At 42.4% G+C, this 25,984-nt stretch overlaps 1 protein-coding gene across 1 annotated transcript; it reads right to left on the reverse strand.

Annotated features, from left to right (window-relative positions):
- Positions 1-719: 719 nt before the first annotated feature.
- On the reverse strand, positions 720-25,723 carry metap1 (methionyl aminopeptidase 1). Its single transcript, XM_029687930.2, has 11 exons — positions 25,482-25,723; positions 24,266-24,317; positions 23,625-23,734; positions 23,301-23,361; positions 6,329-6,420; positions 6,149-6,232; positions 5,889-6,027; positions 4,682-4,813; positions 2,917-3,060; positions 2,437-2,502; positions 720-2,320 (listed from the first exon to the last, which is right to left on the reverse strand). Exons 1-11 carry the CDS (start codon positions 25,593-25,595, stop codon positions 2,154-2,156), a joined length of 1,161 nt encoding a protein of 386 aa, XP_029543790.1. The 5' UTR covers positions 25,596-25,723; the 3' UTR covers positions 720-2,153.
- Positions 25,724-25,984: the final 261 nt, after the last annotated feature.

The raw sequence follows: 25,984 nt of genomic DNA on the forward strand, positions 1-25,984 counted from the left end.
CCTGGGTGCCATCGTGGGATGCAAAGCTGCAGGGGCGACCAGGACCAATGGGATCGACCTCAACCCAGACAAGTTTTAGGTGGCCAAGAAGTTCGGAGTCACTGAGCTGGTGAACCCCAGCAAGCCTATCAGGTAACAGCAATCCTATCCAGGAGGTTTTGGTTGAGATGACTAAAGGATTGGATTAGTCTGGAGTGTGTGGGCAATGAGGTGAATGTCACCTTTACTGACCACTCCCTTGAGTGTTTGGGGAGTGAATTACTATTTTGTTGACAATATTGAGGAAGAAGAGCACACAGTGCTTTTCTCAATTTTATCTTATTGAATAATACATAAAAAGTGGTTCAAATCTTAATTGCAGCAAATGTTCTGTTACACCCAATGGTTAGAGTGGCACCATAGTAAGGTGACGGTTGTCTAAGTGACATACTGTGTTCCAGAGGGTGGCAGCAGCCGGGCAAGAGATTTTCAATTGCCCATTCCAGCTGTTGACTGGAACTGCTTGGATGTGACTGGGATGGGTCTAATGATGTCACAGTTAGAGCCAATAGCTCTGTGTAGTTGGCACCCCACATTATCCAATCATCAGTTTTCCAGCATTTTCTGGGATGTGGTCTTTGATTAGATTGAGGTCACACTTCGCATCTACTTTCCACAGGATATAAAAGTGTGGAGAGTTTTCCTAAACTGGTCAGTGAGAACATGAACAAGAAGCTGGATGAGTTTGTGACCCATACACTGCCCTTGGAGAGTATCAGAGGGCTTTGGTTTAATGCATGCTGGGAAATGGTAAGGCATTGCAGAAGAATCACATTAAAGCCAGCTTTCTATTTACAAGGTTATAAATTAATACCATCCTTTCCCCTTTCTTACTTTGCAGTATTTGTGTTGTCATGAAATTCTAGAAAATTATTTATCAATTTGAATTTAATACAATAAATCAAAGAATTGTCTTACTGGTCAATTTCATTTGAACCTCTTCGCCAGGCTAATTGCGCATAGCATTGGGAGTAAGAATCTAGTCTAATTTTTCATTTTCTAATGTGCACATTAGAAAATATGCACATTATGGGAAGAAAAACAAATGCAGAACTACCAGCTACTGTAAAACAATACTTCAAATGATTACTATTTTAATACAGTATTCTTGAATCGGGTATTAACTCACAGGTCGGTGGTAAACCCAAACTTCTGATGCAATAGAGCCTTTGGCATTTATACAGTCCTCACACTCAAACAAACAAAAAACATACACAACAGCTGCTTATCACTCCATCATAGAAGAAATAAAAAGGTGGCAGAAAAACTGTGGAAAGACTGGAAATGGAGACTCAAGGCTGTTGCTCGCAACAGTAAATCGACAGCATACCAAGGTAAATAGTGATTGACTGGACTGAGGAATAACGGATATATGCTGCCTGGACATTAGCCAGCATGCTCCTTCTTAATTCACAAAAATTAAGGCCCAACACGCTACACCAGGACAAGTCCAATCCAGACCCCAGGGTTCGTAGCACTGCTGACTTCAATCCCGATTCAAACCAGACCGGGGGGATGCCAGGTGAGGGACTCCAATTATTACTAAACTAGTTCACTCCTCAGGGCTCAGATTTGAATAGACCTGGACGACACACCTTAACAGAACACTACAGGTGAGCTGAACAGCCGGTCAATAGGAGCATGGCTGCCTTGCAATCAATTAAGCAATACAGTAAGGTAGCACATGTCTAAAAGTCATGGGGTCAAACTAAAGCCTGATCCCTTCCATGCCTCTTCAGTTATACACATCAACAGAATCCAAGCTAACAATCAAGGTAAGAATTCAACCTGCAACTACGCAAAGCCACATTTCATGAATACACTTCCCTTCTCTTATTTGTCCTTTTTATCTCCTGATGAGACATTTATTTTTTAAAACAGCCTAGATAAAAAAAATCCACACAGTTGATATCAAATGTATTCAAGTACTTTCCGTTCATTTTGGAGAAGGACAGTAAATTCGTTGAACAGTGAGAGCTGGGCCACGACGGGCGGGCCTCCAGGGGGTGTGGTGCCTCAGGTTAGAGGTGTGTGTGATACAACGGGGGTGCAAAAGAGAACGCATCCCGTGAGACAGTCCATGTGATGCTGTGTCGTCACCCCCCCCCCCCAGTTTAGATTTGGTTCAGGAAGTGGGGACGTCCGTTGTCATCCAGCCGGCGCGTCAGAATGTCACAGCCCGTCTCAGTCACCAGGAGGGTGTGCTCAAACTGGGCCGAACGCTTTCCGTCCCGGGTCACTGCTGTCCAACCATCAGGCCATGTCTCGTCCTGCCAACCACCTACGCAGAACACACACACACACAGTATTACACATAGGTATATAATTACCAACCATTACACACACACACACACAATTACACCCCAAATCTGCGGTCATGTCTCAGAGGGCCCTTACCTTCACAGATCATGGGCTCGATGGTGAATACATGGCCGGGCTTAATCACTCCGACTGCTTTGTTTTCTGCAAAGGAAAGAGTAAACCCACTGCTTTATACATCTTCCCCAAATCACAGTTGGGATTAATAAAGTAGGCTACTATGATATCTGAGAATAGGATTTCAATTTCACAAGCTTATTGGTGTAAGGAGAGGAAGTAGGGCCGGAACAATACCAGTATCTATATTTTTTCATATATTTAATGAAGGGGAAAAAAGCAGACATCTCTTTGGTCCTTTAAAAACCTGCTGTATGTAAAATAGTGTGCTGTGGCTTGGAAAATAAATATGACTAAATAAATGACAACAATTGTTTGTTTCCAACATTTGGGCTGTTTTACTAAACAAGTTACATCGGCTTTGTGTTGTTTCCTTGCCACGATACAAATGAGTATCGTAATACAGGTATCATCCCGGCCCTAATAAGTATTGTTACGCACTGGCATAGTGCGGCACGTTAGGAGCAGTGTGGAACAGTTTGTGGATGCCGTGGCCACAGTAGCTCCGCACCACAGAGAAGCCGTTAGCCTGGGCATGTTTCTGGATGATGTTACCAAGCTCCCTGTAGCGGATACCTGGCTTCACTAGAAAAGGGAGGGAAAAAAACAAGTGGCAATCAGCAGTTGAAACAAAGCATTCTCCCCACCAGTTTTGGTAAAAAGCTGAGGGATGGGGCTGAAGAAAAGTTACCTCTCAAATTCAAAGACAGAACTGTGGATGCAAGGACTGACCATCCATGATATCAAAATGATAGTTTTAACCACGTTGAGGCGTTTGTTTACAAACATTGGAGTAAAACATATTTCAATTTTGGGTTTAGGATGGGGTATGGCAGTTGAACTAAGCTCATGAGGCATTAATAAGTTATTTTCTTCAAGACTCAAATGGGTACATATTAGAGTACGACCGATTATGATTTTTCAACGCCGACGCCGATTATTGGAGGACCAAAAAAGCCGATACCGATTCATCAGGCGATTTTTTTTATTTGTTATAATGACAATTACAACAATACTGAATTAACACTTATTTTAACTTAATATAATACATAAATAAAATCAATTTAGACTCAAGTAAATAATGAAACATGGTTGGTGGTTCCTTTTAACATGAGTCTTCAATATTCCCAGGTAAGAAGTTTTAGATTGTAGTTATTATAGGAATTATAGGACTATTTCCTTCTATACCATTTGTATTTCATTAACCTTTGACTATTGGATGTTCTTATAGGCACTTTAGTATTGGCAGTGTAACAGTATAGTTTCCGTCCCTCTCCTCACTCCTCCCCGGGCTCGAACCAGCAACACAACGACAACAGCAACCATCGAAGCAGCGTTACCCATGCAGAGCAAGGGGAACAACTACTAGAAGGCTCAGAGTGAGTGATGTTTGAAACGCTATTAGTGCGCGCTAACTAGCTAGCCATTTCACTTCGGTTACACCAGCCTCATCTCGGGAGTTGATAGGCTTGAAGTCATGAACAGCGCAATGCTTGAAGCACAACGAAGAGCTACTGGCAAAACACAAAGAAAGTGCTGTTTGAATTAATGTTTACGCACCTGCTTCTGCCTACCACCGCTCAGTCAGATACTTAGATACTTGTATGCTTAGTCAGATTATATGCAACGCAGGACACGCTAGATAATATCTAGCAATATCAACCATGTGTAGTTAACTAGTGATTATGATCGATTGTTTTTCTATAAGATATGTTTAATGCTAGCTAGCAACTTACCTTGGCTTACGGCATTCGAGGAACAGGCGAGTACAACGAGAGAGAGGCAGGTCGTTATTGTGTTGGACTAGTTAACTGTTAAGGTTGCAAGATTGGATCCCCCGAGCCGACAAGGTGAAAATATGTCGTTCTGCACCTGAACAAGGCAGTTAACCCATCGTTCCTAGGCCGTCATTGAAAAGAAGGATGTGTCCTTAACCGACTCACCTAGTTAAATAAAAAGGTATAAAAAAATAATCAAATCGGCGCCCAAAAATACCAATTTCCGAATGTTACGAAAACTTGAAATCGGCCCTAATTAAATCGGCCATTCCGATTAATCGGTCGACCTCTAGTACATATCATTCATTTGAGTCCCAAAATGGATGTAGCAACAGCTGACTGCCCCTTTAACTGTGATATAGTGACCTAATTGTTAAAGAAATCATCATCATCATCATCATCATCTGGCAACAGGTAAGAGATCCTACCGGAGTCGATGGCTTGCATAAGGCATTCGAAGGTGGTCTGGACAAGTTTTTTCGCCCCTTCATCTGCCTCCCCAACGAAGAAGGTCTCGTTGAGGTCTCCGTGAAATCCATTGTGGTACACAGTAATATCCACTGCAAAGGAGGGGGAAAGAGATGCCGAACATGAGCAGAAATATATGCATGCTAGGGAGCAAAATGGCAAAGCTGAACGCTAATGAGACCATTTGTCTTGTCTAACCATGCTGTAAAGTCATTTTTTGGCTGCGTCACCGATTGGATATGGCTCTTCAGAAGAGACTTAGCAGAAATATATAGGACGAAGGCTACAATTTGGCTGAAGTCCTATAGACTGTTGCTAAATCAAATAATTTCTCTTGTCAAACCATACTGTGAGCAAGAAGTCTACGGCAGTCTGTCGATTGGGAACAGCCCATTCTCTATGTGCATCTCAATAGTCTAAAGTGGCCGTCTAGTTAAATCCCATTATACTCAATGATCTGATAGCACATCCATTAGGTGCGGAAGGGTAGCCTAGTGTTTAGAGCGTTGGACTAGTAACCGGAAGGTTACAAGTTCAAACCCCTGAGCTGACAAGGTACAAATCTGTCGTTCTGCCCCTGAACAGCCTGTTCCTAGGCCGTCATTGAAAATAAGAATTTGTTCTTAACTGACTTGCCTAGTTAAATAAAGGTTAAATAAAGGTAAAATAAAAAAAGGTGAAAGTATATTTATTTTTATTTATCCGTTATTTTACCAGGTAAGTTGACTGAGAACACGTTCTCATTTGCAGCAATGACCTGGGGAATAGTTACAGGGGAGAGGGGGATGAATGAGCCAATTGTAAACTGGGATTAGGTGACCGTGATGGTTTGAGGGCCAGATTGGGAATTTAGCCAGGACATCGGGGTTAACACCCCTACTCTTACGATAAGTGCCATGGGATCTTTAATGACCGCAGAGAGTCAGGACACACGTTTAACGTCCCATCCGAAAGACAGCACCCAACACAGGGCAGTGTCCCCAATTACTGCCCTGGGGCATTGGCATATTTTTTTAGACCAGAGGAAAGAGTGCCTCCTACTGGCCCTCCATATGAAGGATGCCAAATAGGGATTTGCTTTTTACCTGCCCAGTCACATCAGTAAAGACTAAGGGAGTGAGATGAGGAAGCCACTAGGACTATGGAAATTCCTCCAGGGAAGCCTACCGTTGAGGATATCCCCATCCACCAGAGGTCTCCTGTCTGGGATGCCGTGGCAGATGACCTCGTTGACTGACGTGCAGCAGGACTTGGGGAAGTTATAGTAGTTCAGAGGGGAGGGGTAACAGTTTCTGGCTGTGCAGGCCTGGAGCGAGAAATAAAAAAGTAATTACACAACAACCAAGATGAGGGAGAGAGGAGAATAGAGTGGGAAAGGAATAGAATGAGGGGATGGGAGAGGGGGAAAAGGACGCCAGGGTCTTTACCAGATGCACAGTGTAGTCAATCTCCTCCGTGGTCATGCCAGGTTTTACCATCAGGGCGGCGATGTCAAGCACCTCTCGGGCCAGCTACAAAAAGACAAATGTCTTTCCATTTCAAACTGTTTTTAGAACCATGTTAATAACAGCAACGGAGAAAGGTGACAAAGCAATTGAATAATTTACCTTACACACAACTGTCATGCCTTCTATGTCTTCAGCAGAAAGGATCTTGATCTGTGAAGTGCCCTTCAAAGACTGCTCCGACTCAGACATGCCTTTATAAAAAAGCAAAGTGAGAATTGACATACAGGATTTGTCTTAACATCACTATTCCATCCATACACCAAACTCACCCTGATCAGCAGTCCATCAAACTGAGTCAAAGTCAGTCACTAAGACTTTCACTTGAAATGGACTGCTCAAACATAACTACGTAGTGTTATTACACTCCAAAGCACACAGCTACTATGTCAACCTCCTTGCTATTAACATAGAAAAGAGCTTAATGTGGAGTATTGACCATAGAACTACCTTCATCATCACATCCTTATGGTAGCCTACATCTAGGATAAAAAGTATGTCCCTAGCTTTACTTAGAAGCCCACATGACAGAATAGATTCATCAAATTAAAGTAGACACGAAACGTCTTCACCTAACCTGGCTATGTTAAAAGAAAACAATGAAAACACCACGAGGCTGTGGACCTACACAAATCGACCAAGAGGCATGATAAAGTGTTGCTCTGCAGACCTCCTGAAGCCATTCTCTGAATTCTGCAGAGTTCCAAATGAACCTCAACCCCCTAATATTAGACACACCTGTAGAGCTGAAAGGATCCCCGTCTTCCAGCTGTGTGGAATTCTCTATATTATTTACTCCTGTGGAAATATATAACATCTACATATTTCTGTGCTATGGGGGCCTTGTATTGACATACTGTTATTATGGTTGAGCCACATGGTTTAATAGACTATTTTCATTGGAATTAAAATTACATTCTTATTGTACAGTTCTTATCTGTCATGAGATCACAAAACCAAAAACGATGTTTACATACAATGTGTAGACCACAGCATTGATAAGCGCTTCATAATCAGTGTAGGCAACATCGCTGACACATGGGCCACAACCACAGTAGTCAGTTTATCAACCACTTAAGAGACAACATGACTACTGTACAACACCCACATCACCACGATAAAATACAAACCATAGCTCTACTACAGCAACAAAGGATGAATGAAAAGGCCATGCAAAAATGGTGGGCCATGCTTTGGTTTCCTGTCAGGTGTTCACCAATGGAGACATTCGAAAGAAACAAAATAGTTACATAAGAGAGCGACAGTGTGTGAGGTCATGTACCGCACATATGTAAACAGACAGCTGGGCGTGGGGGTGTTGTGGAGTAGGACGTACCTGCCATAAGACCCACTTCTGCTGCTGAAGTGATGAATAGAAGAGCTTCAGACACCGGCCTCAGACTCAATCGCGCAAGCACACTTCCTCTCAAACGCTTGCATACATAGCCACACACAAAGTGGGAATACCAAGGCGAATAAGCTTCTTTCAGAGGGTAGCAAATGTATACAGGAATGTTCCGCTACGGAAGGTAAAAATGTTTACTAGTCTAATGCACTGAGGTGGAGTCAATTTCATCTCAGTTTAGTAAATTAAGGAATAATTTCTTAATGGAAAAGAGATATTGACCCAAATCTTGTTAAGAGAGCAAATAGTCAGATGGTACCTGAAACAAATATCTACAACAGCCATTTAACTCGGGGATTAAAGCAAAAATAAATCCCATGACAAACTTAATCGATCTGAGATCGATTTTGTCTGGGGACAAATTAACCTACCCTTCAATTAAGAAAGTCATGACCATCATGCTTTAAGGGAAAGATTGTAATTTTGTACATGCACTGAAACGGCGAGTTGCCCTTTTAAAACACGCCATTGTCCCCTTTGAGCTCTGTCGCGTAGTGATGGGTATTGTGTTTTTTCTGTGAGCCGGTTCATTTGGCTCCCAAATGGTTCTTCGTTCATTAATGCTTAATAACGGACCTAACTATTAAGCCACTTTTAAAGCCTAAAATGTTGCCTACCATTATGCCAGATCATGAAACATGAGTTAAAAAAATTAAGTAAATAATTACCTGACCAAATTATATGGCCTGCAATGTGGTGTTAGCAACACCCGTGCATGTCAGTAGGGGGCATAAAGTTTAACAGCGAAAATAAAATGAGAATACATATTTCGCAGAAATTAGGCGGTGTCATCTCCAAACCAGCACCCCTGCCCACCCCCAGATATGTTTTATTGAGGATCTACACTGATCTCAAAAAAGACCTAAATACATATGATGGAAATCCGCCGCAGTGACAAAACTTTAACCCCCGCCTCTACTCTAACCTACACAGATTAATTCATCCTGTTAACCTGTTCGAAGAGATATTGTGTGCGCAACACTAGCATTCCAGTTCAACAATGAGATGTTGGTTCTCTAAACCAACATAAAAAGCCTAGGGGTAGATCAACTATGCTATTGAGCAAACAATCTCACTAGCCAGGTTCAATGTGTAGACTAGACTCAGGACAACAGGAATAGATTGGATGCCATTAACAATTAAACAGCACTGTGGCAGACAGGCCAGACTGTCTAGTGATCAATGCTGGGCAAGGACAGCAAAGCACATTGACAGTTAAACATTCAAATATATCCAGATGTGCTGCTTATGGTTATATTATGTAACCCAGCCAAGATGTATTAGGCCCAGAATTTTCTAATTTAGAAAAAGTGGAACAGTAGAAAAATAGAGGTTACGTTCTAATTTTGCCAAGACAGCAGTATAGAGAACATCAGAACAGGGGGAGTGACTCATGTGAAATGGGTTACCTTGATGTGGGTGGGGGCCACAAAATTTGAACGCATGAGGGGCAGCAGTGGCTCGCGGTTCTGTGTACGCCCACCCAAACATGTAGTCAACTGATTTTTACAATCAACCCATTTGTGCAGTTAAACCACAACTCGATGCATTATACCAGTGGCATTCAAAATCCTTGACATTGGATACAAATAATACCACAATAAGATGTTCTATACTTGTATAGAAACTGCATTCAAGGAACTAAAAAAAACTAACATTTCAATATAAATTCATTGGTATTTGAGTTAATTTCAAAACAAAGAGCAACATATCAGTGCAGCCCTCACTACTTCCATTGAGTATTAAACACAAAATGTCAAAATCTGCCTTTGAGATTTCTTCAGCCTAACAGTAAAATAAATTGACATTTTTTTGACAAATTTTTAATAACTAATAGTCTTCTGCAAAAAACAGAACTAATGGAGGCTAATAACCAGAACATGTGGAATTGTCATCACCAATGCTCATAAAAAGTGAAAACAGATAAGTGACACCCTGTAGCTGTCAATACATGCGGCAGGTATAGTTATGGTAGGCTACTGTAATGCTCTCTATTCCTATGTAGCTAATTTTACCAATAAGTGCAGGCTTTTAAGTAAAACTACTTTAACACTAGTTCAAGTAGTTTGTTGTTGGCATCTGTACTTTATTTTCTTTAGGAATGTAGTGATGTAAAAATGGTCAAATAAATAATTTACTCCATACATTTTCCTTGACACCAAAAAATACTTCTTACATTTTGAATGCTTAGCAGAACATGAAGATGGTCCAATTCACGCACTTATCATGAGAACATCCTTGGTCATCACTACAGCATCTGATCTGGCGGACTCACTAAACACAATTGCTTAAATTTGTAAATTATGGTCTGAGTGTTGGAGTGTGCCCCTGGCTATCTGTAAATGTAAAAAACACAAAAATCGTGCTGTCAGGTTTACTTAATGTACGGAATTTGAAATTATTTTACTTTTGATACTTAAGTAAAAGTCTTCAAATATTTGGTACAGTCATTTTCTATTAACAGGTCTTTACTCAAGTACGACAACTGGGTACATTTTCCACCACTGATTATAGCCTGCCCTACCCCAAACATTGTTTAATCATTCATATCCCACAATGGTGCAGGAGACATACTCCTCAATTGGAAAAAATATAATGTGAGGGTTAGGTTACAGAAATAAGTGCAACCAGCAGCAACAACCACTTGTAATCAGTTGGCTTTTAAAATGTGACACTTGTGTCTCTCATGTGCACGCACAAGGGAGGGATGGTTGTACATACCACACGCATGAGATGGAAGTGTTTTGTGAGTCTGTGGAAAAGCTGCTCCTACAAAATGTTCTCCTAAAAATGCTGGCCAGTGAAAGTGCAAATTCTCTCAAGTGTGGGAAACTGGACTCTGGCAACAGTTTCCAAAACTCAAGCCCCCTCTCGTTCCATTTTGATTGAAAGAAGGGGTCGGCCTGCAACTCTCAAAGCTCAATTTGCAATTCGGTGGGCTGTTCATTCACAACAGAGGAGATCGGATCAGTGAACAGATGGATGAGAGGCTGCATATCGTGGAAGTCTTGAAAGCGATCTTTGAATTGCTCCTGTAATAATGTGATGACAGCTGTGTACCAGCTGAAGGGGACAGTGTTCTCACATTCAGACATGTCAGTGTGCAAATCTGCACATGTGTGAAAGTGGGCCAGATTCAGCAGGTCTAATGACAGGTGGTCTTTGAACAGTTCAAGTTTGCGCCGAAACCCATTCACATTGGCGTAAAGAGCTACCACAGTCTGATTTCGTCCTTGTGTCAAGCAGTTGGTTATTCTTTAGTAACACAGACCCCAAAGCAAATCAGGGGGACAAAAATAGGTGTATTCAAAGCAGACGAATCATGCTTGGAAGTAGATGGTAGATGTTCATGCTCTCCAGTGGTTCCCTCCACAGAACAAAGGGATAGGATGTAGTTTTATAACAGCCCTAGCCTGTGGTTGACCAATTAGAATTCCTTGCAATAAAACTGGGCCAATGGCCAAATCACAACTCAACGGCTCAATGGCAGAGGACTCCGGACAATCACGGATTATAAACGGGAAAACTAGCCGTGTCATGGACACCAATGTTTTGCTCCAGGACAAGCTAAACACCTTTGTCCACTTCGAGGGAAACACTGCCGCCGGTGGGGGCCACCGCCTCTACCGTTGACCGTGAGCTCTCGTTCTCCGTGGCCGAAGTAAGACATTGAAAGGTGTTAAACCTCGCAGGGCTGGCGGTCCAGACCGCATCCCGAGCCACATCCAGAGAATGCGCAGACCAACTGGCTAGTGTTTACAGACATACAGTGAATTCAAAAAGTATTCTGACACCTTGACTCTTTTTTTCAACCCCCCTCAATCTACACCCAATATCCCATATTGACAAAGCAAAAACTGGTTTAGACAGCTTTGCAAATGTATTTTTAATTTAAAGAAAACACATTTACATAAGTATTCAGCCCTTTACTCAGTACTTTGTTGAAGTACCGTTGGCAGCTTTTACAGCCTCAAGTTCTCGTCGGTGACACTAAAAGCTTAGCACACCTGTGTTTGGGGAGTTTCTTCCATTCTTCTCTTCAGATCCTCTCAAGCGCTGTCAAGTTGGATGGGGAGCGTCGATGGACAGCTATTTTTAGGTCTCTCCAGAGATGTTTGATCGGGTTCAAGTCCGGGCTCTGGCTGGGCCACTCAAGGACATTCAGAGACTTGCGCCAAAGCCACTCCTGCGTTGTCTTGGCTGTGTGCTTAGGGTCGTTGTCCTGTTGGAAGGTGAACCGTCGCCCCAGTCAGATCCTGAGCAGGTTTTCATGAACAATCTTTCTGTACTTTGCTCCATTGATCTTTCTCTCAGTCCTGACTGAGTGCTGCAGAGATGGTTGTCCTATCTCCACAGGGGAACTCTGGAGCTCTGTCAGAGTGACCAACGGTTTCTTGGACACTTCGCTGACCAAGGTCCTCCTCCCCCAATTCCTCAGTTTGGCCGGGTCTCCAGCTCTAGGAAGAGTCTTGCTGGATCCAAATGTCTTCTATTTAAGAATGATGGAGGCCACTGTGTACTTCGGGACCTTCAATGCTGCAGAAATGTTTTGGTACCGTTCCCCAGATCTGTGCCGTTGAACTCATGGTTTGGTTTTTGCTCTGACATGCACTGTCAACTGTGGGAACTTATATAGACAGGTGTGTGCCCTTCCAAATCATGTCCAAACAATTGAATTTATCAGTTTCAATTGACATAGCAATGGGTCTGAATACCTATGTAAATAAGGTACAGGTTTATTTAATACAAAACCTGTTTTCACTTTGTCATTATGGGGTATTGTGTGTAGATTGTAGAGGGGGGAAAATACTATTTGATCAATTTTAGGATAAGGCTGTAATGTAACAAAATGTTGTTTTTTTTAAATACAAGGAATCTGAATACTTTGCATTTGCATTGTATTCAATCAATCTCTCTCTCTATCCCAGTCTGTTGCCCCCACTTGCTTCAAGATGTCCACCATTTTTCCTGTACCCAAGAAAGCAAAGATCACTGAACTACATGACTATGGCCCCATAGAACTCACTTCTGTCATGAAGCTCTTCAAGAGGTTAGTAAAGGATCATATCACCTCTACCTTACCAGACACCCTAGACCCATTGCAATTTGCATACCACCCTAATAGATCCAAGGACTACGCAATCACCATCGCACTGCCCTATCCCATCTGGACAAGAGGAATGCCTATGTAAGAATGTTGTTCATTGACAATCTGAAATGGTCCACACAGAAAGTATGGTGAAGGCGGCGCAACAGTGCCTCTTCAACCTCAGGAGGCTGAAGAAATTCAGCTTGGCCCCTAAGACCCCCATTAACTTCTACAGATGCACAATTGAGAGAATCCTGTCGGGCTGCATCACTGTCTGGTACAGCAACTGCACCAAATGCAACCGGGGTCACAACCCCCGCCCTCCAGGTAATCTGTCCCAGCTACAAAGCTGGGACAGCGACTGAAAAACAGCTTCTCTCAAGGCCATCAGATTGTTAAATAGTCACCACTAGCTGGTATCCTGCCCTGAACTTTAGTGACTGTCAAAAGGTTACTGTACCTTAGACACTGCTACACTATGTACATAGTCAAGGAACCCTAGTCACTTGAATAATGTTTACATACCGTTTTACCCACTTCATATGTATATACTGTATTCTAATCAAGGCCCATCCTATTTAACCATTGCTGTACATACAGTATTCAGACCCCTAGACTTTACACAATGTTACGTTACAGCCTTATTCTAAAAATAATTAAATTGTTGTTTTTCCTCAATCTTCACAATACCCCATAATGACAAAGAAAAAAACATGTTTAGAAAGTTTTGTAAATTTATTTTAAAAAACTGTAATATCACATTTGGACACGCCTACTTTTATTTTTACTATTTTCTACATTGTAAAAAGGAGTGAAGACACCAAAAACTATGAAGTAAAACTTTTTGGTTACTACATGATTCCATGTGTGATTGAGATTATTTATTTATTTATATATATATATATATATATATATATATATATACACTGCTCAAAAAAATAAAGGGAACACTAAAACAACACATCCTAGATCTGAATGAATGATTCTTTAAATACTTTTTTCTTTACATAGTTGAATGTGCTGACAACAAAAATCACACAAAAATGATCAATGGAAATCAAATTTATCAACCCATGGAGGTCTGGATTTGGAGTCACACTCAAAATTAAAGTGGAAAACCACACTACAGGCTGATCCAACTTTGATGTAATGTCCTTAAAACAAGTCAAAATGAGGCTCAGTAGTGTGTGTGGCCTCCACGTGCCTGTATGACCTCCCTACAACGCCTGGGCATGCTCCTGATGAGGTGGCGGATGGTCTCTGAGGGATCTCCTCCCAGACCTGGACTAAAGCATCCGCCAACTCCTGGACAGTCTGTGGTGCAACGTGGAGTGTGACTCCAAATCCAGACCTCCATGGGTTGGTGGATGGAGCGAGACATGATGTCCCAGATGTGCTCAATTGGATTCAGGTCTGGGGAACGGGCGGGCCAGTCCATAGCGTGCGTCAATGCCTTCCTCTTGCAGGAACTGCTGACACTCCAGCCACATGAGGTCTAGCATTGTCTTGCATTAGTGGGAACCCAGGGCCAACCGCACCAGCATATGGTCTCACAAGGGGTCTGAGGATCTCATCTCGGTACCTAATGGCAGTCAGGCTACCTCTGGCGAGCACATGGAGGGCTGTGCGGCCCCCCAAAGAAATGCCACCCCACACCATGACTGACCCACTGCCTAACCGGTCTTGCTGGAGGATGTTGCAGGCAGCAGAACGTTCTCCACGGCGTCTCCAGACTCTGTCACATCTGTCACATGTGCTCAGTGTGAACCTGCTTTCATCTGTGAAGAGCACAGGGCGCCAGTGGCGAATTTGCCAATCTTTGTGTTCTCTGGCAAATAGCAAACGTCCTGCACGGTGTTGGGCTGTAAGCACAACCCCCACCTGTGGACGTCGGGCCCTCATACCACCCTCATGGAGTCTCTGTTTCTGACCGTTTGAGCAGACACATGCACATTTGTGGCCTGCTGAAGGTAATTTTGCAGGGCTCTGGCAGTGCTCCTCCTTGCACAAAGGCGGAGGTAGCGGTCCTGCTGCTGGGTTGTTGCCCTCCTACGGCCTCCTCCACATCTCCTGATGTACTGGCCTGTTAACCTTGCGCAATACCCTAGATGCAGTTGCACCCCTAAAAACTAAAAACATTTCTCATAAGAAACTAGCTCCCTGGTACACAGAAAATACCCGAGCTCTGAAGCAAGCTTCCAGAAAATTGGAACGGAAATGGCGCCACACCAAACTGGAAGTCTTCCGACTAGCTTGGAAAGACAGTACCGAAGAGCCCTTACTGCTGCTCGATCATCCTATTTTTCTAACTTAATTGAGGAAAATAAGAACAATCCGAAATTCCTTTTTGATACTGTCGCAAAGCTAACTAAAAAGCAGCATTCCCCAAGAGAGGATGACTTTCACTTTAGCAGTGATAAATTCATGAACTTCTTTGAGGAAAAGATTATGATTATTAGAAAGCAAATTACGGACTCCTCTTTAAATCTGCGTATTCCTTCAAAGCTCAGTTGTCCTGAGTCTGCACAACTCTCCCAGGACCTAGGATCAAGAGAGACACTCAAGTGTTTTAGTACTATATCTCTTGACACAATGATGAAAATAATCATGGCCTCTAAACCTTCAAGCTGCATACTGGACCCTATTCCAACTAAACTACTGAAAGAGCTGCTTCCTGTGCTTGGCTCTCCTATGTTGAACATAATAAACGGCTCTATCCACCGGATGTGTACCAAACTCACTAAAAGTGGCAGTAATAAAGCCTCTTGAAAAAGCCAAACCTTGACCCAGAAAATATAAAAAACTAAATCGGCCTAAATTTTAGAAAAGGCTGTTGTGCAGCAACTCACTGCCTTCCTGAAGACAAACAATGTATACGAAATGCTTCAGTCTGGTTTTAGACCCCATCATAGCACTGAGACGGCACTTGTGAAGGTGGTAAATGACATTTTAATGGCATCGGACCGAGGCTCTGCATCTGTCCTCGTGCGCCTAGACCTTAGTGCTGCTTTTGATACCATCGATCACCACATTCTTTTGGAGAGATTGGAAACCCAAATTGGTCTACACGGACAAGTTCTGGCCTGGTTTAGATCTTATCTGTCGGAAAGATATCAGTTTGTTTCTGAATGGTTTGTTCTCTGACAAATCAACTGTAAATTTCGGTGTTCCTCAAGGTTCCGTTTTAGGACGGCTATTGTTTTTACTATATATTTTACCTCTTGGGGATGTTATTCGAAAACATAATGTTAACTTTCACTGCTATGCGGATGACACACAGCAGTACATTTCAATGAAACATGGTGAAGCCCCAAAATTGCCCTTGCTAGAAGCATGTGTTTCAGACATAAGGAAGTGGATGGCTGCAAACGTTCTACTTTTAAACTCGGACAAAACAGAGATGCTTGTTCTAGGTCCCAAGAAACAAAGAGATCTTCTGTTGAATCTGACAATTAATCTTAATGGTTGTACAGTCGTCTCAAATAAAACTGAAGGACCTCGGCGTTACTCTGGACCCTGATCTCTCTTTTGAAGAACATATCAAGACCATTTCAAGGACAGCTTTTTTCCATATAAGTAACATTGCAAAAATCAGAAACTTTCTGTCCAAAAATGATGCAGAAAAATTAATCCATGCTTTTGTCACTTCTAGGTTAGACTACTGCAATGCTCTACTTTCCGGCTACCTGGATAAAGCACTAAATTAACTTCAGTTAGTGCTAAATCCGGCTGCTAGAATCCTGACTAGAACCAAAAAATGTGATCATATTACTCCGGTGCTAGCCTCTCTACACTGGCTTCCTGTCAAAGCAAGGGCTGATTTCAAGGTTTTACTGCTAACCTACAAAGCATTACATGGGGTTGCTCCTACCCATCTCTCTGATTTGGTCCTGCCGTACATACCTACACGTACGCTACGGTCACAAGACGCAGGCCTCCTAATTGTCCCTAGAATTTCTAAGCAAACAGCTGGAGGCAGGGCTTTCTCCTATAGAGCTCAATTTTTATGGAATGGTCTGCCTATCCATGTGAGAGACGCAAACTCGGTCTCAACCTTTAAGTCTTTACTGAAGACTCATCTCTTCAGTGGGTCATATGATTGAGTGTAGTCTGGCCCAGGAGTGGGAAGGTGAACGGAAAGGCTCTGGAGCAACGAACCGCCCTTGCTGTCTCTGCCTGGCCGGTTCCCCTCTTTCCACTGGGATTCTCTGCCTCGAACCCTATTACAGGGGCTGAGTCACTGGCTTACTGGGGCTCTCTCATGCCGTCCCTGGAAGGGGTGCGTCACCTGAGTGGGTTGATTCACTGATGTGGTCATCCTGTCTGGGTTGGCGCCCCCCCCCCCCCCCCTTGGGTTGTGCCGTGGCGGAGATCTTTGTGGGCTATACTCAGCCTTGTCTCAGGATGGTAAGTTGGTGGTTGAAGATATCCCTCTAGTGGTGTGGGGGCTGTGCTTTGGCAAAGTGGGTGGGGTTATATCCTTCCTGTTTGGCCCTGTCCGGGGGTGTCCTCGGATGGGGCCACAGTGTCTCCTGACCCCTCCTGTCTCAGCCTCCAGTATTTATGTGTCGGGGGGCTAGGGTCAGTTTGTTATATCTGGAGTACTTCTCCTGTCCTATTCGGTGTCCTGTGTGAATTTAAGTGTGCTCTCTCTAATTCTCTCTTTCTTTCTCTCTCTCGGAGGACCTGAGCCCTAGGACCATGCCCCAGGACTACCTGACATGATGACTCCTTGCTGTCCCCAGTCCACCTGGCCGTGCTGCTGCTCCAGTTTCAACTGTTCTGCCTTATTATTATTCGACCATGCTGGTCATTTATGAACATTTGAACATCTTGGCCATGTTCTGTTATCTCCACCCGGCACAGCCAGAAGAGGACTGGCCACCCCACATAGCCTGGTTCCTCTCTAGGTTTCTTCCTAGGTTTTGGCCTTTCTAGGGAGTTTTTCCTAGCCACCGTGCTTCTACACCTGCATTGCTTGCTGTTGGGGTTTTAGGCTGGGTTTCTGTACAGCACTTTGAGATATCAGCTGATGTACGAAGGGCTATATAAATACATTTGATTTGATTTGAAAGCACCGCCAGCATTCAAAAGTGACCAAAACATCAGCCAGGAAGCATAGGAACTGAGAAGTGGTCTGTGGTTACAACCTGCAGAACCACTCCTTTATTGGGGGTGTCTTGCTAATTGCCCATAATTTCCACCTGTTGTCTATTCCACCAGCACAACACACATACATACACATTATATATATATATACACACATATATATATATATACACACAAATGATAGTCCCACTAAGCCCAAACCAGATGGGATGGCGTATCACTGCAGAATGCTGTGGTAGCCATGCTGGTTAAGTGAGTCTTGAATTCTAAATAAATCAGTGTCAACAGCAAAGTAAAACCACTCCTCCATGCTTAACGATGGGAACCACACATGCGGAGATCATCTGTTCACCTACTCTGCATCTCACAAAGACATGTCGATTGGAACCAAAAATCACATCCTCGAGTCTTCTTGGGTATGACGCTATAAGCTTGGCACACCTGTATTTGGGTAGTTTCTCCAATTCTTCTCTGAGATCACCTCAAGCTCGGTCAGGTTCGATGGGGAGTGTCCCATCTGCACAAAGGAACTCTGAAGCTCTGTCAGTGACAATCAGGTTCTTGATCACCTCCCTGACCCTTCTCCCCCAATTGTTCAGTTTGGCCAGCACTAGGAAGAGTCTTGGTGGTTCCAAACTGCTTCTATTTAAGAATGATGGATGCCAAATATGTACTTGGGGACCCTCAATGCTGCAGAAATGTTAAAGTACCCTTCCCCAGATCTGTGCCTCTACACAATCCGGTCTCGGAGCTCTACGGACAATTCCTTCAACCTCATGGCTTGGTTTTTGCTCTGACATGCACTGTCAGCCTTTCCAAATCATGTCCAATCAATTGAAAAATGTGGAAAAGGTCAAGGGGTCTGAATACTTTCTGTATACTAACCAACATATTCTTCAGATATACTACATCGTCTATACTAGAGGTCGACCGATTAATCGGAATGGACGATTAATTAGGGCCGATTTCAAGTTTTCATAACAATTGGAAATCTTAAAAAAAAAAAAAATTTTACAACTTTATTTAAAGAGGCAAGTCAGTTAAGAACACATTCTTATTTTCAATGACGGCCTAGGAACGGTGGGTTAACTGCCTTGTTCAGGGGCAGAATGACAGATTTTTACCTTGTCAGCTCAGGGATTCAATCTGCAACCTTACGGATAACTAGTCCAACGCTCTAACCACCTGCCTCACGAGGAGCCTGCCTGTTACACGAATGCAGTAAGAAGCCAAGGTAAGTTGCTAGCTAGCATTAAACTTCTTATAAAAAAACAATCACAATCACTAGTTATAACTACACATGGTTGATGATTACTAGTTTTATTACTATTCTATCAACTCCCGAGATTAGGCTGGTGTAACCAATGTGAAATGGCTAGCTAGTTAGCAGGGTGCGCACTAATAGCGTTTCAAACATCACTCGCTCTGAGACTTTGAGTAGTTGTTCCCCTTGCTCTGCATGGGTAACGCTGCTTCGAGGGTGGCTGTTGTCGATGTGTTCCTGGTTCAAGCCCAGGTAGCGGCGAGGAGAGGGACGGAAGCTATACTCTTACACTGGCAATACTAAAGTGCCTATAAGAATATCCAATAGTCAAAAGGTATATGAAATACAAATCGTATAGAGGGAAATAGTCATTCAGTATTGTTGTAATTGTCATTATTACAAATAATAGAAATCTTTTAAATTATTATATATATATATATTTTTTAAATTAAATATATATATATATATATATTATTATTTTATTTATTTATTTGATTTAAATTGGCCGATTAAATCAGTATCGGCGTTGAAAAATCATAATCGGTCGACCTCTAGTCTATACATCCCATAACATATTCATATTCCGGATTCTGACATTGCTCTACCTAATATTTCTAAATGTAATTATTTAACTTTTTAAATATGTATCGTTAGATATTATTGCACTGTTGGAGCTAGGAACAAGCATTTATCTACACCGCAACATCTGCTAAATACAGTGGGGCAAAAAAGTATTTAGTCAGCCACCAATTGTGCAAGTTCTCCCACTTAAAAAGATGAGAGGCCTGTAATTTATCATAGGTACACTTCAACTATGACAGACAAAATGAGAAGAAAAAAATCCAGAAAAACCCATAGAAAATCTTTGGAGGGAGTTGAAAGTCCGTGTTGCCCAGCAACAGCCCCAAAACATCACTGCTCTAGAGGACATCTGCATGGTGGAATGGGCCAAAATACCAGCAACAGTGTGTGAAAATCTTGTGAAGAGTTACAGAAATCGGTTGACCTCTGTCATTGCCAACAAAGGGTATATAACAAAGTATTGAGTTAAACTTTTGTTATTGACCAAATACTTATTTTCCACCATAATTTGCAAATAAATTCATTAAAATCCTACAATGTGATTTTCTGGATTTTTTTTCTCATTTTGTCTGTCATAGTTGAAGTGTACTTATGATGAAAATTACAGGCCTCTCATCTTTTTAAGTGGGAGAACTTATACAATTGGTGGCTGACTAAATACATTTTTGCCCCACTGTATGTGCATGAGACCAATAACATTTTATTTGATTTGTGATTTGCGAGTCACTGTGCGGAGTGAGACAAACTCGAGTTCTAGGCCATCTTGTCATCCCCAAAAGCCTTAGCCATCTGAACTGATCTTTTCACTGTGTCTCCATCAGACAAGGGCTTCTTTGCTTTCCCTAATTCAAGTGCTACTTGATAAGATGCCTTTACACAACATTCTTGTGTTGTAGTGGCTTCTGTAAAAAGGCACTGCTGTTTGTGTATCTTGGATTTTAGATTTGTAACGATGGCTGCACTAGCAGCACCAGTGTACTTGCCATATTTCTCTTTATGGTTGCTGTTGTAGTGGCAACTGACATTCTAATCTTTCATCACAGATACATTCTGCAAGCACACCAAACATTGTAGTCTACCTTTGAATTCAGTGAACAGATAATCAGTCTCCCATTTTGGTTGAAATATGCCATTTTAAATGCTAAAATTTCCCTTTTCTAGAGCTCATGATCGCTTGCACGAGCAAACTTGCTTGCTGGCAGGCGTTTTACCTGTAGCTCTTCCATTCTAGTTCAGCACAGTTCACCCTATTGGTAAAGAGTAATTACTACAACCATGTATTACACTTCAGTAGTCATACAGGAGCTCCCCTAGTGACCAAAGTAAACATTGCTAATATTACATTGCCCCCCCTCCATTTATTTTGTACATTGCTGGTACTTGCTGTTCATTATCTATGCATAGTCCCTTCACTCCTACCTACATGTACAAATGACCTCTAACCTATACCCCCGCACACTGACTTGGTACCCCCTGTATATAGCTTTGTTATTGTTATCTTACTTTAGTTAATTTGGTAAATATTTTCCAAACTCTTCATGGTTAAGGGCTGGTAAGTAAGCATTTCACGGCAAGGTCTACACTTGTTGCATTCGGAGCATGTGATAAATAGTTTGATTTGAAATATGACGGTAAAGTTAAAGTAGCCTATTGTTAGCTGACATGGGCTAATTGAGTGATTGTCAGTGACTGACATAAGATAAAAACTGCTAATTCACAAGACAATTTTGAAATTGCACCTTGTATATTCTACTATAAGTCTCAAGAGTTAGTCGAGACCTCGAATGAGATCCAAGTGAACATACATTTTTGTAAAAATATATATATTTTTTGTAATTTCTACACAGGCCACCAGTTGCCCATCCCTGACATGTAACATGGTTAGTGCTGGCTAGTTTATTGGTCAAATCTATGTTATCCAGTAGTTGGCCAGTATCAACATCCTAATCAGATTCATATTCCAATCATGCTCATGTCTATCTATCCAAGTTTGCATGGTTACCTAGCAACATTAGGTGTTTTACCAGGATCATTTAGTCATGGAGGAAAATGTTCAAGCCACTTGCCATCCAGAGAACTTGAACTGGAATACACAGTGAGAGTGAGGACTGGCTACTACTTACTCTCAGACTCTGCAGCTTCAGTAGAGAACTACACAGGTGTTGTAACATCATTCTAAACTAAATTACTTTTTGCATCTTTAGAAGGGTTGTGGGATCATAGGCAAATTGATGCATGGGATTCGCCTCAAGCCATGTTCAAACATTGAAAATCTATAGCAAAATGGAGCCATTTAATACATAGAAACAGAATTAATCAAACAGCCAAATCATTGACTTGGAATCCAACTCTATTCATTCTAATTCTATGCATTTAATCCCATCCTACAGCTGCAACATCGAGGGCATCCTGACCGGTTGCATCACTGCCTGGTACGTCAATTGCTCGGCCTTCGACCGCAAGGCACTACAGAGGGTAGTGCATACGGCCCAGTACATCACTGGGGCAAAGCTGCCTGCCATTCAAGATCTCTACACCAGGCGATGTCAGAGGAAGGCCCTAAAAATTGTCAAAGACCCCCAGCCACCCCAGTCATAGACTGTTCTCTCTACTACCGCATAGCAAGCGGTACCGGAGTGCCAAGTCTAGGACAAAAAGGCTTCTCAACAGTTTTTACCCCCAAGCCATAAGACTCCTGAACAGGTAACCAAATGGTTACCCGGACTATTTGCATTGTGTGCCCCCCCCCCCCATCCCCTATTTTACGCTGCTGCTGCTACTCTGTTTATCTTATATGCATAGTCACTTCAACTATACATTCATGTACATACTACCTAAATTGGCCCGACCAACCAGTGCTCCCGCACATTGGCTAACCGGGCTATCTGCATTGTGTTCCACCACCCGCCAACCCCTCTTTTTACGCTTCTGCTACTCTCTGTTCATCATATATGCATAGTCACTTTAACAATACCTAATTGTACATACTACCTCAATATGCCTGACTAACAGGTGTCTGTATGCTACTCTTTTTTCAAATGTCTTTTTACTGTTGTTTTGTTTCTTTACTTAACACACATTTTGTCACGCACCATTGGTTAGAGCCTGTAAGTAAGCATTTCACTGTAAGGTGAAATACAACACCTGTTGTATTCGGCGCATGTGACAAATAAACATGGATTTGATTTGAATTCAGATAACTTTTGAAAAACTGGGCTCTGATGATCACGAATAACGGACATGACATTATCTCACTCGCGTCCCGGCGTGCCATTTGGATGGATGTGCCATGAGTGGAGAGACTAACCATGGCTACCTGGTGGCTGATCAGTAGTCAGGTGACAGTTAACTTATGCAGTGAATCCTCACCATTGAGGTTACCATGGTTACATATTGAGTGATCAGCTTAGGTGGAATCTATGGCTGGGGCAGAAACCCATTTTTCTATGAATGATGTCACCTGATGTTAAACATAGAAACAGTACACATTTCTCAGATAAAGTGTCATGTTTCAATAACAATTCATGACAAAGAATACTAGCCTTGAGAAGATTTTCAAATGGACAGCAAAGGATTTCTTAAAACTTAAAAGCAACTGGAGGCAGTCTAGGAGGAGTAGCATTACCTAGTGGATGGTCGGCATAGTCAGGTCTTTCGATGTTACCGGGGACATGCCTCATGGGAGTCTACATGGGGAACCAATGACAGAAGAGATTGATTACTTGGAGCTCACAGAAGGAACCAACAAGACGAGAGTTGAGACATGATTACACAGCTTCCAGGGGCTAATGAATAAACTTTACACAAAGCTTGTGTGGCTTTTGTCTATTAAATCATGTTGTGTTGACATATGTTGGACTACTATGTAGTCAAGAAAAAAAGCTCCTACATAAAAGCTCTTATCAGCGCATTAGCCCAATTTAGAAATGTACCAGAAAGGTGGCCTTACGAGTGGGTAGTGAGGGCGTAGTCTTCCCGTGTAGCGGTAGCCAGGCCATGGGTCTGTGTTGGTGTCGTTCTCCACGCAGTTCTTTGCCTCAACCTGGTTCTTATCCTCCTCTGCAAAAAGAGAATGTAATATAGGACATCTGATTTGACAACATTTTGAAAGATTACAGTTAGGTGTTCACACATACAGATTAGACTACTCTTGGGCAAGTTTATCTTGTGAGGGCCCAGTGTGGGTTCAGGTTTTTCTTCCAGCCAAGCAGTAAAATGCCCAAGTCAACAAAACAATTGCTTCTTTTTTTTTACATTGATAAATGTAATCCAGTGTGTTGCTGCCTGGCTGAGGGGGAAGCCTGTACCGGATATCACAGATTGTCCACCCCTGCTCTAATGGCTGGTACGTATTACAATGTCAAAGTCCATTTTGAATGGCTACACCATTGCTCTATTTCAACATCAAAATTAGAGGGAAAGGTTGGGCATTTATGCAGGCTTTCACATATTCTATGCCTTCAGATGATAGGTCATGTAGGAATGGGAACAATGACAGAAAGCCCATGAAGCAACATTGTGATCCGTTTGAAAAATTATTTGGAAGTGAGTTGGTCTGTGTGATAGGATATTGCTAACGACGCTACCTACTTGCTTTTTTGTGCATCTGCTTGTGAGTAGCCCAGCTCCCTTTGAAGCACTCCTGAATGAGGGGACAGAGAGGAGAGATATATCCATATGAGAATCTGCACATCAGGGGTGTGCGACCTTAAATCATCAATAGCAGCAGTATCTGCTGGCTGTTTGTTTCTCAATGGCACAAATTGCAGAATCAATTCCTCTAATCGTCTGTGGACTGGGATTTGTGCTTTCCTGCTCAATATTATACAAAGGCAGAGAGACCAATGGGCTCTGTATTGCATGCATGCTACATAAACCACTTAACAGTTTATTTCAAGACTAGGTCAACGGCCAGTTGACCATGACTAACATCTCTGCACCTCAGTTAATGGATTTTTTGACCAGTGACCACCAGAACAGTGAGAGCAGCAGGATATCCCACCAACCGGCTGGCTTCATGGATAGAGGCTCTGACAGAGCAGATCTGCCTACCTCCCAATCAGTCTCTGACAAAACTGAATCTAGGCCTACTGCCAGACTGTGATAAGCTTTAAACTAATTACACTGCCTTTTACCTTTAATGACACACAGCTAAACCACAGACAGGTGGGTTAGTTATAAATATGTTTGGCTAAACTGAAACTGGGGCCTGCATTCTTCTTTCCTTGAATCCTTGGCAATTTCAATGATTGACATTTCAAACAAGCCACAGGTGGGTTACTACAGCCAGGCCAGGATCAGAGAAATCAAATTAATTAGCATGGCTACATCAACATGTAGAAAGCATGCCTCATGCACAGTGTAATTTAATTCATTGCAATAACCAATACCAATGGGTAAACTAGGCTAACTACCCAACAAGCTTGCTAGACTTCAAAGTTGATGCTTTTTAACAAACACCGCGCTAGCAAATGAGTTAACTAGTTAGAATACACAAACTACAATAAACTAAACAAGCATTTTTCATACGGGAGGATAATGTTAGCTATTGGCTTCAAATAAAGTTCCTAGCTAATGTGTTTGCAAACCATTGCTTTTTCGCTACGGTTTTAAGCAGAACATGCTTGTAGTTAGTTAGCTACTGTAGCTAACTAGCATCATATGCTAGGCTACTTAAAGGGGTGTGAGGAAACTCATTTAGGGCAACTATGTCAGCGCTAACTACCTCGTGATGAAGGATGCTGGGCCGTTGTGTGGATCATGTCAGACCCCTTTCAAAATGAATGAATTAGAAAACGAATGCTACCTGAGAGCAAAAGTATGAGCCTTGGATCCCGAGCTTGATACAGGTTGGACATTGAAGTTTGGCCTCGCTGCTACAGCCTTCTGTTTCGCATTCCCGTGTCTCGATAGCCGCCATGCCTGCCCGCAGTCTAGAGGGGTGGAGACTGGGAGGAGTGGACGGTCTGTCGGCTGGAGAAAACCTCGCCAGCGGGATAAATGTGTTCCCTTTTGCAGGGACATCACCGGATAGAAATTCCAATATGGCTGCCACCGCAATGCCATATATGGACATGTGTGTGTGACGACCAAACTCAGTTGCTCTACTCGCATGTATCCTCTTTGTTTACGTTTTTTGCCTTTAGTTTGCGACACAGCCGTCAAGACATCATTGATGAGATTAATGGATCATCGGAAATGGGGATAAATATATGTACTTTTTTAAAAACTCATCTGAATACGATGCTCACAAGTTATGTTCATAAAACGATCAGCTAGCTAGTAAACTAGCTTGGTTAGCTAACGTTA

This window comes from Oncorhynchus nerka, linkage group LG18, assembly GCF_034236695.1.
Source record: "Oncorhynchus nerka isolate Pitt River linkage group LG18, Oner_Uvic_2.0, whole genome shotgun sequence".
NCBI lineage: Eukaryota > Metazoa > Chordata > Actinopteri > Salmoniformes > Salmonidae > Oncorhynchus > Oncorhynchus nerka.